Source organism: Canis lupus, chromosome 22, assembly GCF_011100685.1.
Source record: "Canis lupus familiaris isolate Mischka breed German Shepherd chromosome 22, alternate assembly UU_Cfam_GSD_1.0, whole genome shotgun sequence".
NCBI lineage: Eukaryota > Metazoa > Chordata > Mammalia > Carnivora > Canidae > Canis > Canis lupus.
This window is the reverse complement of record NC_049243.1, coordinates 24,536,612-24,552,150: the sequence shown is the minus strand read 5'-3', so window position 1 is coordinate 24,552,150 and position 15,539 is coordinate 24,536,612. Positions and strand designations below refer to the sequence as shown.

At 33.8% G+C, this 15,539-nt stretch overlaps 1 protein-coding gene across 1 annotated transcript in view; it reads left to right on the top strand.

Annotated features, from left to right (window-relative positions):
- Positions 1-15,539, top strand: part of KLHL1 (kelch like family member 1) — a 370,435-nt gene that overhangs the window by 108,067 nt on the left and 246,829 nt on the right. Inside the window, exon 2 of the mRNA XM_038569718.1 lies at positions 12,699-12,881. Coding sequence (XP_038425646.1) covers positions 12,699-12,881 — 183 coding nt within the window. The remainder of the gene's footprint in view (positions 1-12,698; positions 12,882-15,539) is intronic.

The following is a 15,539-nucleotide window of genomic DNA, read 5'->3' as shown; positions in this document are numbered from 1 at the left end:
ACACCCTGAGTAAAATTGAATGCAGATTCTTCCCCAGTTGAACCTCAAGATGGTAGCATATCCAGACCAACACCTTTACTATGGCCTTCTGAGACCCTGAACAGAGGTCCCTGAACCATGTCTTGACTCTTGACATACATGAATTGCATTGTTTAAAGCAGATACTTTTGTAGGCATTAGTAATGATCAATAGAAAACTAATATAAGGCCCTAGGTACTGGTTGAAGTAGAAGTGCAAATAGAGTAGAAATAGGTACCAGGGAGTCTAGCCACATATTCATGAAACTTACTTCCGGATCTACTGAGGGCCTTTCTCATATATACCATTTATAGATTATGATAGAATGCTACTGCACAAATTTCTCTTAATGATTTTGTAAATCATATTGGGTTAGTTTACTGTTGCCTCTTGGCCATCATTCAGTCTTTTCTGTGACCCAGTTGTAAACCAGAAGATGATTCTCAAATTGAGAATGTTTATTGGGAGAACTGTGATTTTGTACATAAAGTCTTTCTGAACTATAATTCTCTCATAGGCCACAGGGCTCCCTTCACATCCTTGGCAGCTGAAGACACTTCTCCTAATATTTATTCTTCTGGATCATAAGGTCCCAAGAGCAGAACTGCTTGTTCAACAGCTCAAACCTGCAGCAGAGGCCTCTCTTGCTCCGGGCCTCAGTCAGAACTGGTAGGCTTGTGAGTTCACTGTGGACATTGGGGTTATAGAATATCTAAATTTTGTATGTTTTATCTCCAACAGGCAGGTGGCAGGTGGCACAAGATATATCACTTAAGATCTTTCACTTTAAATGTAATTTCGTGGGCAGCCTACTGGCTCAGTGGTTTAGTGCCACCTTCAGCCAGGGTCTGATCCTGGAGTCCTGGGATTGAGTCCCATCTCAGGCTCCCTGCATGGAGCCTGCTTCTCCCTCTGCTGTGTCTCTGCCTCTCTCTCTGTGTGTCTCTCATGAATAAATAAATAAAATCTTTAAAAATAAATAAATAAATAAATAAATGTAATTTCGTGACATATTCAAACTGCTAAACCCCTAGAATTTTCACCAGTGTGATAGGCACTTTAACTTTTGCAAGATTTTTCTCCCACTCTGCCGAGGAAGACATCTCGCATACTTGCTATTTCCTCCCCACCAGAACCAATGATCATAATGTCACAGATGTCATGGAAACATGTGATGTTTTATGAGATATCAAGGTAATCAAAGTTTTTGCACAATGTAAAGAGAAGAGTTGTCATTTCCCTGTGGTAAGACATTGAAATGATGCTGATGCTCCCGTTAGGAGAAGGTAAACAAGTTCTGATTTCCTTAATAATGTTGATTGAGAAAAAAAGTGTTCTGCTAGGTTGATAGCTGCATACTAAGTGCGAGGGTTGTGTTGATTTCCCTGTGTAAAAATATCACATCTGGAATATCAGCTATAATTATCATCACTACCTGATTATGTTTGTGATGATCTAATCATTATTCAAGATCCATCTGGATTTGTACCTACCAAATGAACAAATTAAGATGGGATAAAATAGAATCTATACTATTTCATATTTTAATTTTTAAAAACAATTATTTATTTTGAAAGTGAGAAAGAGAGTATATGCCAGCAGGAGCAGAGAGGGGGCAGAGGGAGATGGGGGTTGGGGGGAGAGAAAAAGAGAGAGAGAGAGAGAGAGAGAGAGAGAGAGAGAGAGAGAGAAACAGACTCCCCCTCTCTCAAGTCAGAGCTTGATCCCAGGACCTTGAGATCATGACCTGAGCCAAAATCATGGTGGCGCTTAACCAGATGAGCCACTCAGGGGGCCCCTTTCATATTTTAACTTTTTAATGTGCACTGCAAATTCCTTATGAATACAGTATAGCTTTTATACCTTCAATGGTAGGTGTGTGGTGGTAGTTCAGTTGACAGTCTCCTTTAATAGAACTTATTTTGTGGGTCAGGAAACCAATGTGAGAACCTTTTCCAACTGTGCATTCTGAGACTGAGAAAATAACTACAGGTTCAATCTAACAGCCTGGGGAGTGCATCAGAGTATAGACTCGGGCAAATACACACTTTTTTGCTTAGTTTTCATGGGCATCCTCCCTGTCTAGTGGATTCAGTGGCTGTGTAAGTTGTGAGGTACTTGCTTTAATTCAGGTATAATATTTAATAACTACTAGAATGTTTGGATATTTTAAATTTTATAATGTCTAGGGCCTTATGTCTGGGGAAAATATGGGTAATATTTCCATTTAAAAAATGTGCCAATTTTTCAGGGTTCTTTCTTAAAAGAACCTAGTCTTAAAATCAATGGAGAATCTCTGAACTAATTTAGAAAAAGTAACTTGGAGAGTATAAAGTCCCATTATCATGATTTGATTCAAATTGCTACACAAAAGATCTATACTTTTTCTGATTGAACAGACCAAGTAATAATTTAGTGGACTACTCATTTCATGCACATACCTCATGATAAAGTTATATTTTCCAGAGATGTCTTAGATAACTAAAATCTACTGATTACCATTCTATTTCTATTATTTTAATAGGGACCAACAATTTTCTTTTCCTTTTTTAAAAAAAAAAATAATAATAATAAAGGACCAGATAGTTGTTGTTGTTTTCTTTTTTTTTTTTTTCATTCTGGAGGGCATATGGTCTTTCTCACAACTACTGGACTTGGCTGTCGTGGCAAGAAAGCAGCCACACATAACCAAATGTGTGTGGCTATATCTCAGTAAAAGCTTATTTACCCAAACAATGGCAGTCTTGTTTGGACAACTGTCAGTAGTGTCTGGTGACAATAGAGCTCACGTTGTCCTTCATCTTTAAGTCTCATCATCTAGTACAGTAATGTCATTGACACCAGAGAGCTCAATTTAATTGTGCCATCAAAACCTTTAGTACTTACCAGAGAGCTTTAAAAGTATGCTATTGTTCTCCTTGCCAATGAATTTCATTATGGTGAAAAGGATGTTTCCTGGGCTACTCAATAATTATTGTTAAACAGGTTGACTATCATAGATATGCTGTATCATTTCCATATACATGTGCATTTTTGTTTTTTCTTCCACAATATGACTGGGAAATGTTGGCATTACATATTCTAGGAGCCCTTTTAATTCAGGCTTCTGTTAGCCCAATAGATGTTAGAACCACTCCTCTGAATCCTGGGTGAGTAGAAACACATTACTTTATTTTGTCCGAGTCAACCTCAATCTGATATCTTCTGAATCTTTCTGTACAGGCACTTCCCAGGCATCTACTATCCAAGTTGGCACATCATTATAATTCCTTTGTTCTTTGGTACATCTTCTCAGAGTAGAACTTGCATTAATTAATTATTCATATATCAATTTCCAACTGCATTTCATATTAGAAGCACTTACAGATTTTATAGTGTTTCCCATTCCCTCTGTGTAGTTGACTTTCTTCCCAGATTTGGTATTTTTTTGTTGAGAACTTCCACCATCAAAATATATTTTTTTTCTTTTTTTTTTAATTTTTTATTGGTGTTCAATTTACTAACATACAGAATAACCCCCAGTGCCCGTCACCCATTCACTCCCACCCCCCGCCCTCCTCCCCTTCTACCACCCCTAGTTCGTTTCCCAGAGTTAGCAGTCTTTACGTTCTGTCTCCCTTTCTGATATTTCCCACACATTTCTTCTCCCTTCCCTTATATTCCCTTTCACTATTATTTATATTCCCCAAATGAATGAGAACATATAATGTTTATGTTAGCTATTCTCATCATGTCCTCAATCATGATTTTCTTTATTTTGAATTTAAAGTCCTTGAAAATATTTCAATTATTTCAATTTTGTAATTTCAAACATTTAAAAATACTTTTAATTTAAATAGGTACATCTATAGATTATCCATTTTAAGATTTAGAAGAGAAAAAAATTATATTTTACATAATTTTTATTAAAAGTAGATCTAATTCTTCAAGCAACATATTGCACTGTACTGATACACACCTAATTCATAAAAGTACTCTTTTTATTTTATAAATATTATAGGTTACATTTTCACATCCGGTATTTCTTTGGAAATATACTTAACAGCTCAAATACATATTTTATTTTTTTCCATAAGCATTCTATGTGGAGATTTGTAAAGATATTCTATTTTACAAATAAATTAGCTGAGATTCAAAATGCAGTAACTGATGGAGCCTAGAATATATATACAGTTTTTCTTTAGCTCATGAGTTATTGCTCTTTTTTATTATTCTCTCTTACCAGTGTATGTGTGTGTGTGTGTATTCATGCGTGTATTTTTCAATACTTCTGATAAAAAGCCTTACTTAAAATTCCAATTATCTTATAAAACAAAACTGTACCCAAAAGCAACATTAGTGACTATATTCATTTTTCTTGTTTCTAAGTAGTAGCACCTGGTGCTTGAACTTTATCCCTTCTAATATTTCCTCGATCTAAACCTCTCTCTTGGGAGTTATTAAAAGCTTTGAAATTAGTGTGTTTGTATAACTAGACATTCATTTTGAACACTGGTTTACTCTGCCATGCTGATATGTGATGATGATGTTTCATTCACTAGTACTGTAATAATTTAAAGTTGTTTCTTTAAATTAATTTATTTAAAAAACTTTTCCTTTTTTAAAGTAATGAAATATTAACTTTAGATGTAAAATTTTCAAGGTTAAATAGACATGTAATAGTGTGCTTTATTGTCTGAGAATTTTTGCTTACTTTTTGATCTTTGATATTATTTACATAATTATTTGTAATAACTTCATAGTTTTAAAATAGAAATGACATGTGCTTCATATAAAATATTTAAGCAATATAAAGGAGGAATAAAATATCAAGCCTTTAATCAAAATATTTTTACAAGTTTAAATAAATATTTTGCTAATGGAAACTTAATATGAAGAGAAGCCTGCAGTGTACACTAAATTGTATGGCTAAAACAAATAGTTATTTCACTTAAATAACAGCATCGTTTACTACATTCAGGTGCTGCCCAAGAATTATGTATTTTATCTGATTTTATAGAAATCTTTAATTATTCTCTCAGGGATACCTCTGTGGCTCAGTGGTTGAGCATCTGCCTTTGGCTTAGGTTGTGATCCTGGGGTCCTGGGTTCATGTATGCATCAGGCTCCCCATAGGGAGCCTGCTTCTCCTTATGCTTATGTCTCTGCCTCTCTCCCTGTGTCTCTCATGAATAAATAAAAATCTTAAAAATAAATAAATAAATAAATAAATAAATAAACAAATAAATCCCTCAAAACAAAACTAAATTATCACTCAAGAGAAAAAGAAAGCTGCTTGAAAATTTATTTTGCCATTTAATTATTCTCATATAGTGAAATTAAAGATATAATAATAAGGCATCCCTGGTATCTCAGTTAAGTGGCCAACTCCTGGTTTTGGCTCAGGTCATGTTCTCAGAGTTCTAGGATCAAGCCCATGTAGGGCTCTGAGCCCAGCAGGGAGCCTACTTGAGATTCTCTTTCTTCCTCTGCCCCTCCCCACTCCCTGTATACTCCCCCTCTCTAAAATAAACAAATCTTAAAAAAAAAAAAATATATATATATATATATATACATATATATATATATATATATAATTAGGCTGGGACCTATCTTAGTCAGGGACCTTTGTTTGAAATAAATGCATCATATCTATTCAAAGATTTTTTAGGGGTGCTTGGGGATTGGAGTAGGCTAAGCAACCAATTCTTGATTATGGCTCAGGTAGTGATCTCAGGGTTATGAGATGAGCCCAGCTTCAGGTCCCATGCTTAGTCTACGTAAGATAATCTCTCTCTCTGCCCTTACTGCTCCTGCCATAAATAAATAAATCTCTAAGAAATAAAGAATTTTTAAAAGTAATTTCTAAGGTGTTCCTTAGTATTTTCACAATGTACATAAGTGCACTATCAGAGAATGCAAAAGAGTTCATATTTGGGTTATAGCAGTTATGTATTCATTCTTTCTCCTGAGCTCTGGAAGCTTTTTGAAATTCAACAATAGTAATTCATGCAAACATTTACTAACTACCCTATATGTGCCAGGCACTCTGTCCTGTTTGGGAATATAAATTCCTTTACCAAAAGTATATTTTTGTGTTCTATGAAATAAACAAGAAAACCATAACTATTTAAGATTAGTACTTGGCCAAGGCATCCTCTCATAGAATATTCTCACTCATTTATTCAACAAATAATTGGACTCCTAAAATATCCTACATGCCAAAGATGTGTGTAATCTATACTGAATAATTAGCATGTCACAATAGACCATAACTGCCCAAACAATGAGAATTAAAAGAAGTCTTTCTGGAAGAGGTGATATTTAAACTGATCTCTGAAGAAGTAAAGTTATTCATGAGAATGTCAATGTGTTTTGAAGGTTTCATGTAGAGAAGTGTATGTGTGAAGGCTGTAGAAGAAAGAGGTATGACATAATGAAATTACTTAGCATGGTTAGAATTAGTGCCTAAGCTGTTACTAGGGCACTCCATCGAATCCCAGATGCACCAAAGAATTGGAGACCCAAGACCAGAGGGGGAGATACAGTTTATTGCATAGATAAGCAGAGGACGGTTTCAAGAGTGAAAGCAGGCCACTGCTAGAGCGAAAGTGGAAATGACACCAAGAAGTTCTAGCTGCATCCTTTTAAGCCTGCTTTGTGTAATGTAAACTTGGCTTTGATTGACATTTTTCATTGACAACTGGGGGTTATATGACATTTTGGCCACTGCATGTGTTCCTACCCATGATGCAGTCTTATAATTGTATTTATTTATGTATCATATATTTATGAGTATCTAATGAGCTTTTGTTGTGACCTTAAAGATACTTAAGGGCAAGTTGTATCATTTGTGCACAAGCTCAACTCTTGAAGTCCTTTTGTGGTTTTTGAGTCAGTTCTTTGGCTAGGCCTTTCCTATTCTGTTAGCCTTTAGAGATGTCTCTAGAGGTGTGGCTGTTAACACTCAGAGTAGCTCTAAAGGTATGGACAACATCTGCTTTATCTCTCCTCCCTCATGGCTAACTGCCTAAAAGAGCTGCTGGGTAATAAAAATTGAAGAAAAAAATTGAAGAAAATATCAAATAATTAGGCATTTATAACATAATATGTAATATGAACCATGGAGGCATTTCAGGCTAGAACCTGGTTGACAGTGGGCACAGTTTATGATGTAATAGCTTTAAATCAGCACCTAGGTAGGGGGTTTTAATGTGAAAACAGATGAGTAATTGTTAGTTTTTATAGCTTTTTTTTTAAGTTAATTAACAGTCTAATCTTCTAGAAGTAACTATTTCCTGGATCAAGAGTTATTTCCACCTGATCCCAATACTATTTAGCACAAAAATAAGAAAGTATGCTTTATCACAGAATTGATTGGTACAGGAAAAATAAGTGTTCAGCCCTGAACTATTTAGCATAGGAACAGGAATGTTTGTGGGTCAGTTCTCGGCAATTAAGACAAGAAATGAAAATGAAAGCTAAATAAAGTCACAAGAAAAGACACTAGTGACTTTGGTAAAAGCCGTTTCATTACATGGGTGGTTGGAAAGTCAGATTGCAATGGATTGAGGAGTATTCAGAGGGTCATAAATTAAGATAATGAGTGCAGACAACACTTTCAAGACCTATGGTTGTGAAAGGAAATAGGAGTAACTATGGCTTGAGTAGTTTTGTGAGATCAAGAAAAATTTTTGATTGTATGTTTTGTACATCATAAGTTGGTGAATTCTTTAACATGCTTAAATTCCAGTGGGAAGAAATCATACTGCCCTTTTAAAATTCCATTTCCTGGAACTTGAGGCTTTATGTTGTTGGGCCACAATAAAGATAAAATTATAGTGTAGGATCCTAACACCTGAGAGACATTTAGATTGGAAAGAGATTATAAAGTTTATTTAGTCTAAAGACATAAAAATCAGACAATAATAGAAATAATAATGTCTTTTATTTTATAGGAAATACTATAAAGATATAATGTCTATTTCCTAAAATTTTATTTTATAGGAAATACTATAAAGATATAATCTCTATTTCCTAAAATTTTAAAGTCCCATTTGATAAACTAATAAGGTTGGATAATAAACCATAGTTTGAGAATCCTAAGTGTTCTGATGTGGAAACTCCTTTTTAAATCCTGAGTCAAAGGTCAAGGTCAAAGAGTTCTACACAAACCTGATATCAAGAAATGATTTATGAGAAAATGTGCAAGCACTGTGACAGTGATGTTATAGGGAGAAAATCAAGTCAAACCAACATAACCATTTTTCTGACAGATCAATCATCCTTCAAGAAAAATAACTAGCTTTTAGATATAATATGGAGAAACTCAAGAATTAGAACTTCAAGGAAAAAAGTTAGGAGTGAATGAGAACTCTGGAAAAGAAGTAGTTTGGAGCCTAATTTCTAGCTCTCTATTCTTTTGATTCATCCTTGTAACACTTTCAAGGTCTTCAGAAAAGGCCCACCTCTGTAGCGCAATCAAGATTTGTTAATATACCTTGATTACAGAAAAGTAGTTAATGCTGCCTTAAGAGAAATTAGCTTTACATAAACCTTGTCAAATTCTATGTCCTGTTTGATTTGCTATGTGAGGTCTCACCAAACTCTAAAACTGTATTACTCTATTTCTTTCACTATTCTTCTAATATTGTGTCCACCACAACTTGAGTGACTTGAAGATAAACTACTACACTAAATTCTTTTCTTGCTAACGTTTCCCAGGATATGAAAATCTTAGTGAAGTATAGAACTTTCTGGCCTAAGTATGTTTCACTTATAGGAAATTAACCTAAGGATCTGAATGTAAGCTTTATCCCAAGCTCTCTTTAAGTCAATCTGGAGCCAATGTTCAGGGCTGTCTCTAGTATCTTGACCAGACATCAGGATCTGAGTGGGGCAGTTTTGATCTTTTTGGAAACTTGTGCTCTTGGCTTGAATCTCCATAGTTACCTGTAACACAATAATGGTATGTTCAATCTAGATTTAAAAGTCCATCCTGCAGGGTATTTTGTGACTTTCCTGATCAATGTGTTCATGTTTAGAAGAATATTCTTGTCACATATGCCCGAGCCTGAATTCCTAAAATATACACTGGGAAATGACCATATTCTGGGGTTATAATTTGCAAATTTGTGAAAGGCAAACATATGGTACAGCAAAATTTATATTAATTTTAAATATTTAAAGGGAAACTGGTAAAGTCTGAAGAAAATAACCATATTGTGTAGACAAATATTATAGATAACAGGGAACACACAGGATTTTAATTTTAATGAATTTAGATTTGTAAACTTGTCTGCAGTTCTTTTGGATTTTCTATGTGCACAAACATGTCTTCTGGAAATAATAGCGGTTATACATTTATTTTGGTTCAACTCTAATGGGCTTTATTTATTTATTTTTCCTTGTTTGCATTACATTGGAAAGATCTTCCAGAAAAATGTTGAATAGAGGTGATACTAACGAATTTCATTTTCAGTCTTAAAGAAGAAAGGTTTCCATTAAATAGGTCTTCTGTATGAATGAATTAGGTGCTTTTATATGCTTAAAATGTGTTCCTTAATTAAGTTCAACTTACTTGTGATACATTGTCCACTATATATGTGATACATTTATTTTTTATGTTTTCTTTTTCTTTCTTTCTTTCTTTCTTTCTTTCTTTCTTTCTTTCTTTCTTTCTTTCTTTCTTTTTTTTTTTTTTTTTTTTTTAGAGAAAGGAGCAGGAGAAACAGGGAGAGGGAGAGAGAGAATCTTAAAGAGGCTCCATACCTAGTGTGAAGCCTAATGCAGGACTCATCACCCTGAGATCATGACCTGAGCTGAAATCAAGAGTCTGATGCTTAGCCAACGGAGCCACCCAGGCACCCTGTATATACATGTTTTTTTTACATACAGTTTTGTATTTAGTTGCTAGTATTTTGCTTAGGATATTTGCAAATATGTTTAGAGGAAAGAATATCAATTAATTTTCTTTATTTGCAACATCCTTTTCAAGTTTTGTTTCCATGTTATATTTGCCTGATTAAATGAGTTAGAGGAAAGGTTCTCCTTTTCTATTCTTTGGCAACTTTTAAGAAAGTCTTTTTCTGGGACACCTGGGTGGCTCAGTGGTTGAGCATCTGCCTTTGGCTCAGGGCATGATCCCGGAGTTCCAGGATCAAGTCCCACATTGGGCTCCCTGCAGGAAGCCTGCTTCTCCCCCTGCCTATGTCTCTGCCTCTCTCTGTGTCTCTCATGAATAAAGAAATAAAATCTAAAAAAAAAAAAAAGAAAGTCTTTTGCTTATATTGTTTTTCCTTTTCCTCATCCCTAGTTTTGCATTGGTTTTACTATCATGTATAGAGGTGGATACTGAATCTTGAATCTTTGTCTTGATGTCTTTAAGACTATTTTGAAAACTCTTGGCCATTATGTCTTCAGATGGCTTTTGCCCTATCATGTCTCTCTTCTGCTTTTAACACTATAATTATATGAATTGTTTGTTTCATTTGTTTCAGAAACTATTTTTTATCTTTTTTTAAGATTTTAATCATTTATTTATTCATGAGAGACACCGAGAGAGAGGGGAGCAGAGACATAGGCAGAGGGAGAAGCAGGCTCCATGCTGGGAGCCCAATGTGGTACTCGATTCTGGGTCTCCAGAATCACACCCTGGGCCGAAGGCAGGCAGGCAGGCACTAAACTGCTAAGCCACCCAGGTGTCCCTTTTTAATCTTTTTATCTCAATGTTTTAGTTTCAATATTTTCTATTTATTTTTCAGCTTATATTTTCTTCACCTGCATCCAATCTGCAAGTTCAAGTCCTCTATCAAAACCTTAGCTTAAATTATTATATTTCCACTTGATTTTACATATAACTTAATGTTCTTGAAAGTCTCCAGCTTGTAATCTATATTAAAATACATTAATTAGGGTTATTTTCACATCTATAACTAACTGTGATCCTTCTGTTCAGAGATATACCTGTAGCACCTCAGAGCCTGTTTCTATTGTCTGTTTTTCCCTCTCGGTAGAGTTTATTTATAGGCCTTCTTCTTCTTAATGTCAAGCACCATATACATGCACCAGAAATCAGAGTTTCTATGAGGCTTTTCTAAAGGGGTTTATTTTGACTGATTGTCAACATTTAGATTAGCAGATCACCTTAATGCACTCAGAGACTTCACTGATTCAAATCTAGGTTTCCTTCCTTGTATTACCTTGTCTTCTTGTCTATTTCTATTTCCCTTGACTCCTAGAATAAAGCCCTTTAGGGAGTTTAGCTGAGAGCTTGTGTATTTACCAGAGTCTCTCATCCTTGCTGGTCCTTGGATTCAAATTTTTATTTTTCAAACTCTATTTAACTTCTCAATCTCCAATAAGCCATTTTCTGCTTGTCTAGCAGTGCTTAGGAATCACAAATACCTCTGAGGAAAAGTGAATCACAATGACAGTCTTTCCCAAACTTTCCTCCTTTATGGTCCCTCTTTCATCTCTCAATTTCTTGCTACCTTTGGAGCCTATACTTCCAATATCCATCTTTTCCTCCAAGGCCCATGATACTGTTGGCTGCTGCATTGTGCTGAGTTTCTCAGATTTTCACTCTGTGCTGCTTATAATTAATAAATACCGTCAGAGGGAATGAAAAAGCAGTGGAGAATTTTGAGCTGACTTCCATGACTTTTTCTTTATTCTAAATTCTTGGTCCTTCAAGTTCTGGTTGTCTTAATGGCTATTTTTAAATTCATTTAGTTATTTTGATTTTATAGGCACCATTTTTTTTCTGGCATTCTCAATGAGGGGTTCAGTCAGTTACAAGTTATTGCCTTATAATTAGAAACAGAAGTCTCCATACTTTCTGTTTTGAAATAAACTATTTCATCATTATTGTTATATATCTAATTCATTTTCATTTTTAAGTTGTTATAAGCTTTAATTAGCACAGCATCAGAAAACTTGATCAGGTTTTCTGGGCCTATCATGCATATGAGAGTCTTCTCCTTAATATGGAGTATGGTATTTTAAAGTCTTCTTTGTGAAACAGTTTTTTATATTAATAGATCCAGTTGCCAAACTTAAGTATCATGAATTTTTCAAAATTTTAAAGTTTATCACATATACACTCATAGATATGGTTAAAATATTTGTTAGTACTGAGCTACTACATTTTGTATATATTTTTTAAACAACTGGGTATAGACTATGAAACTCAACAGTTTACTTTCAGATTTATTGTCAGTCTTTTTTACAAACCATGCTTCACAATTTCTCATAATGAAAATCACTTACTTCTGTAAAAGAACATTTACTATAACCTCATAGGAATTGTAATTTAGAATACTATAATTAGGTGATCTACCTCAATTTCAAATGGATTAAATTAACATTTTATTAGTAATCAATTTTCAAATAAGCATGTTAGTAATTTACTATTTCTATTACTTTTTCAGGCTTTTTTTTAACTTAATGTCCTAATAAATATAGATAACCTACCTTTTAAATCATTGTAAAGCTAGAGAAAAAGATAATTAAGAATTCATTTATTGCTTCTTAGAGCAAATTATGTCACCCAAAATAGATTTTTCTGACTTCTATTAATAATGATTAACATAAGGAGACATGCATTGATTTTCCCTTTAAAATTGTAAAACTCTGTGTGTTGTTTTAGACGAGTTATAGCACTTTATAAACACCACCTTTTTTTGTGTGTGATTTGTAGGCTGACAGCAACTAGCCATTCATTGACGCCTCAAAGTGATATGGATTCCAGTAGCTCTGAAGAATTCTATCAGGCTGTTCACCATGCTGAGCAAACATTCAGAAAAATGGAAAGTTACTTGAAACAACAGCAACTCTGTGATGTTATTTTGATTGTTGGGAACCGAAAGATACCTGCACACAGGTATAGTAACCTGTCTTTATTGAATTCATATGGTTAGAAGGATAGTCTGGTATGTAGGATGCAAAACATTCTATGAGTACAGAATTAGGAATCCTTTTTTTTTTTTTTTTTGATACAATAAAACTCTATTAAAGGGCACCGGGATTTGAATTTCATGTCCTTTTCACATATCATGGAATATATCCATCCTTTGTTTTTCCCACCATTTAAAAATGTAAAATCTGTTCATAGCTTGTAGGCTCTGCAATAGGAACCAGGCCAGATTTGGTCCATTGGCCCTAGTTTGCTGATCCCTTTGTAAAAGGACTCAGGATTTCAAACCTTTGATTCATGGAAGAAAGTAAGGGGTTCAAATGTAATTGTAAATATTTTGACTTTGATATTTTGTTACAAATTTCCAGGTATCTTATCATATAATATACATATAATATGTGTGATATTTTATTGTAAAAATATTGTGATTGTGTGTTTCCATGTGTTTATCCATTAAGTGATTGTTATGCTCTCAAATGTTGTCAGGCTCAGAGATTAGATAGCCAAAAACTACTGTGAATGAAAGTAAGATTTTCCAATAAGAACATCAAGAATAACTCGATATTTCATCTATTAACACTTGTCATCTTTCATAGTGCTATTATTTAAATACAAAAAAAACCTACAAAAACTATGAAGCATACAGGTAAAATTTGCAGAATTGTAAATCACAATTTAAATGTACTCTACTAAGCTTTGTCAAATAGTCATGGCTAAATCTATGTATAATAGTTGAGAATACACATTTTTAAGAGAGCTTGAGTTATTTTTTTTTTTTTACCCTTTATTTCCTTTGAGGGGAGAGTTATAATGCTATTTTAAGTAATCTCTTTTGGTAAATAAAGCAAATATAAATACTTCAAAAACAAAACTTCCTCTGGCTAGGGTTGATAGTCTATTTTATGTAAATCATAATCTCACTAAGTAGAAATCCATTTTAATTTAGGAGATTGTACTTAAGATTTGAAGTGAGATATACTTTTCTGCCAAAATTAAAATAAATCAGGTTATCATGGGTATATATTGTTTGTTTCATGTAGGAAATTCAAAGTATTTCATGTTGACATCTTTATTTTGCATTTATTTATTTATTTTTTAAAGATTTTATTTATTTATTCATGAGAGACACAGAAAGAGAGGCAGAGACATAAGCAGAAGGAGAAGCAGGCTCCCTGCAAGGAGCCCAATGTGGAAATGAACCCAGACCCCAGGATCACGCCCTAAGCTAAAAACAGATGCTCAACCTCTGAGCCACCCAGGCATCCCTATTTTGCATTTGTTAATTAAAAAATGTATAACATACTAGTATTATTCTTAAGGTACAATGTATTTGAGAGCTAATACACTTTTAAACATTCCATACATATTTATGATTGATAATTCTAAGTTACATAAGCTAAATGTAACTTAAAAACTAAAATCCAATTATTTTGCCATATTAATTTCTTATCAGTTTTCTTATGAAAACTCATTAAATTTGATGTTGGTTTTTTACTTGTTTTCCTTTTTTAAATTTTTTAAAAGATTTTATTTTTTTATTCATGAGAGACACAGAAAGAGAGGCAGAGACATAGGCAGAGGGAGAAACAGGCTCCCCACCGAGAACCTGATGCGGGACTCCATTCCAGGGCCCCTCCATTCCAGTGGCCCTCAGGTCCACACGACCTGAGGCAAAAGCAGATGTTCAACCCCTGAGCCACTCAGGAGTCCCTATATTTTTATTTTTGAAATTGTAATTCAGAAAAGAATTTTAATTTAATTTTGATGCTTATTATTTTATTTTTAAATAGTTGAATATATAGGCAAATAGCCTTAAACTACCTTGATGTATGTTGTTTAATACTATTATGCTAATGAATTGATAGAAAGGGTAAGTTATCAACATATAAAAAATATTTTAATATACATTTCTTTCCTATGTTTAACATAAATTTTATTACTTAGATAATATATATACATCTAAGTGCTGACTAATAAAAACATTCCTGAAGAATGAAGCTATATTTCTACTATGATACTGATATTAAAATGTGAAAATGAATTTGATATACTAGAAATGCATAGGAGGGAACATTTAACATTGAATAACTAATGTAGGTCATGTAGAGTTCAATATTATCAGCTAACTGGGATCCCTGGGTAGCGCAGCGGTTTGGCGCCTGCCTTTGGCCCAGGGCGCAATCCTGGAGACCCGGGATCGAATCCCACGTCGGGCTCCCGGTGCATGGAGACTGCTTCTCCCTCTGCCTGTGTCTCTGCCTCTCTCTCTCTCTGTGTGACTATCATAAATAAAATAAATAAATAAAAATAAAATAAAGAAGAGTGAAACTGTGTATTTTAAAAAAATATATTATCAGCTAACTGAGGCAACAATTCTAATAATATCCTATTCATACACATTTTCAAATATTTCTATAACATTGCATTAGTATTAGCAAGAAAGCCATAAACAAATAGTCATTATTTTTGAGATATTCAATGTTGTAATATGTGTAGCAAATATGCAAATTATGCTGAATATCATCTAAATAACATCTAGATAAAAATTCTATTATAAGAAATACTCTTAATTTGAGAATGTAACTAAATTTACTTCATTAGCTTATAAATTGGTTAATAGCATAT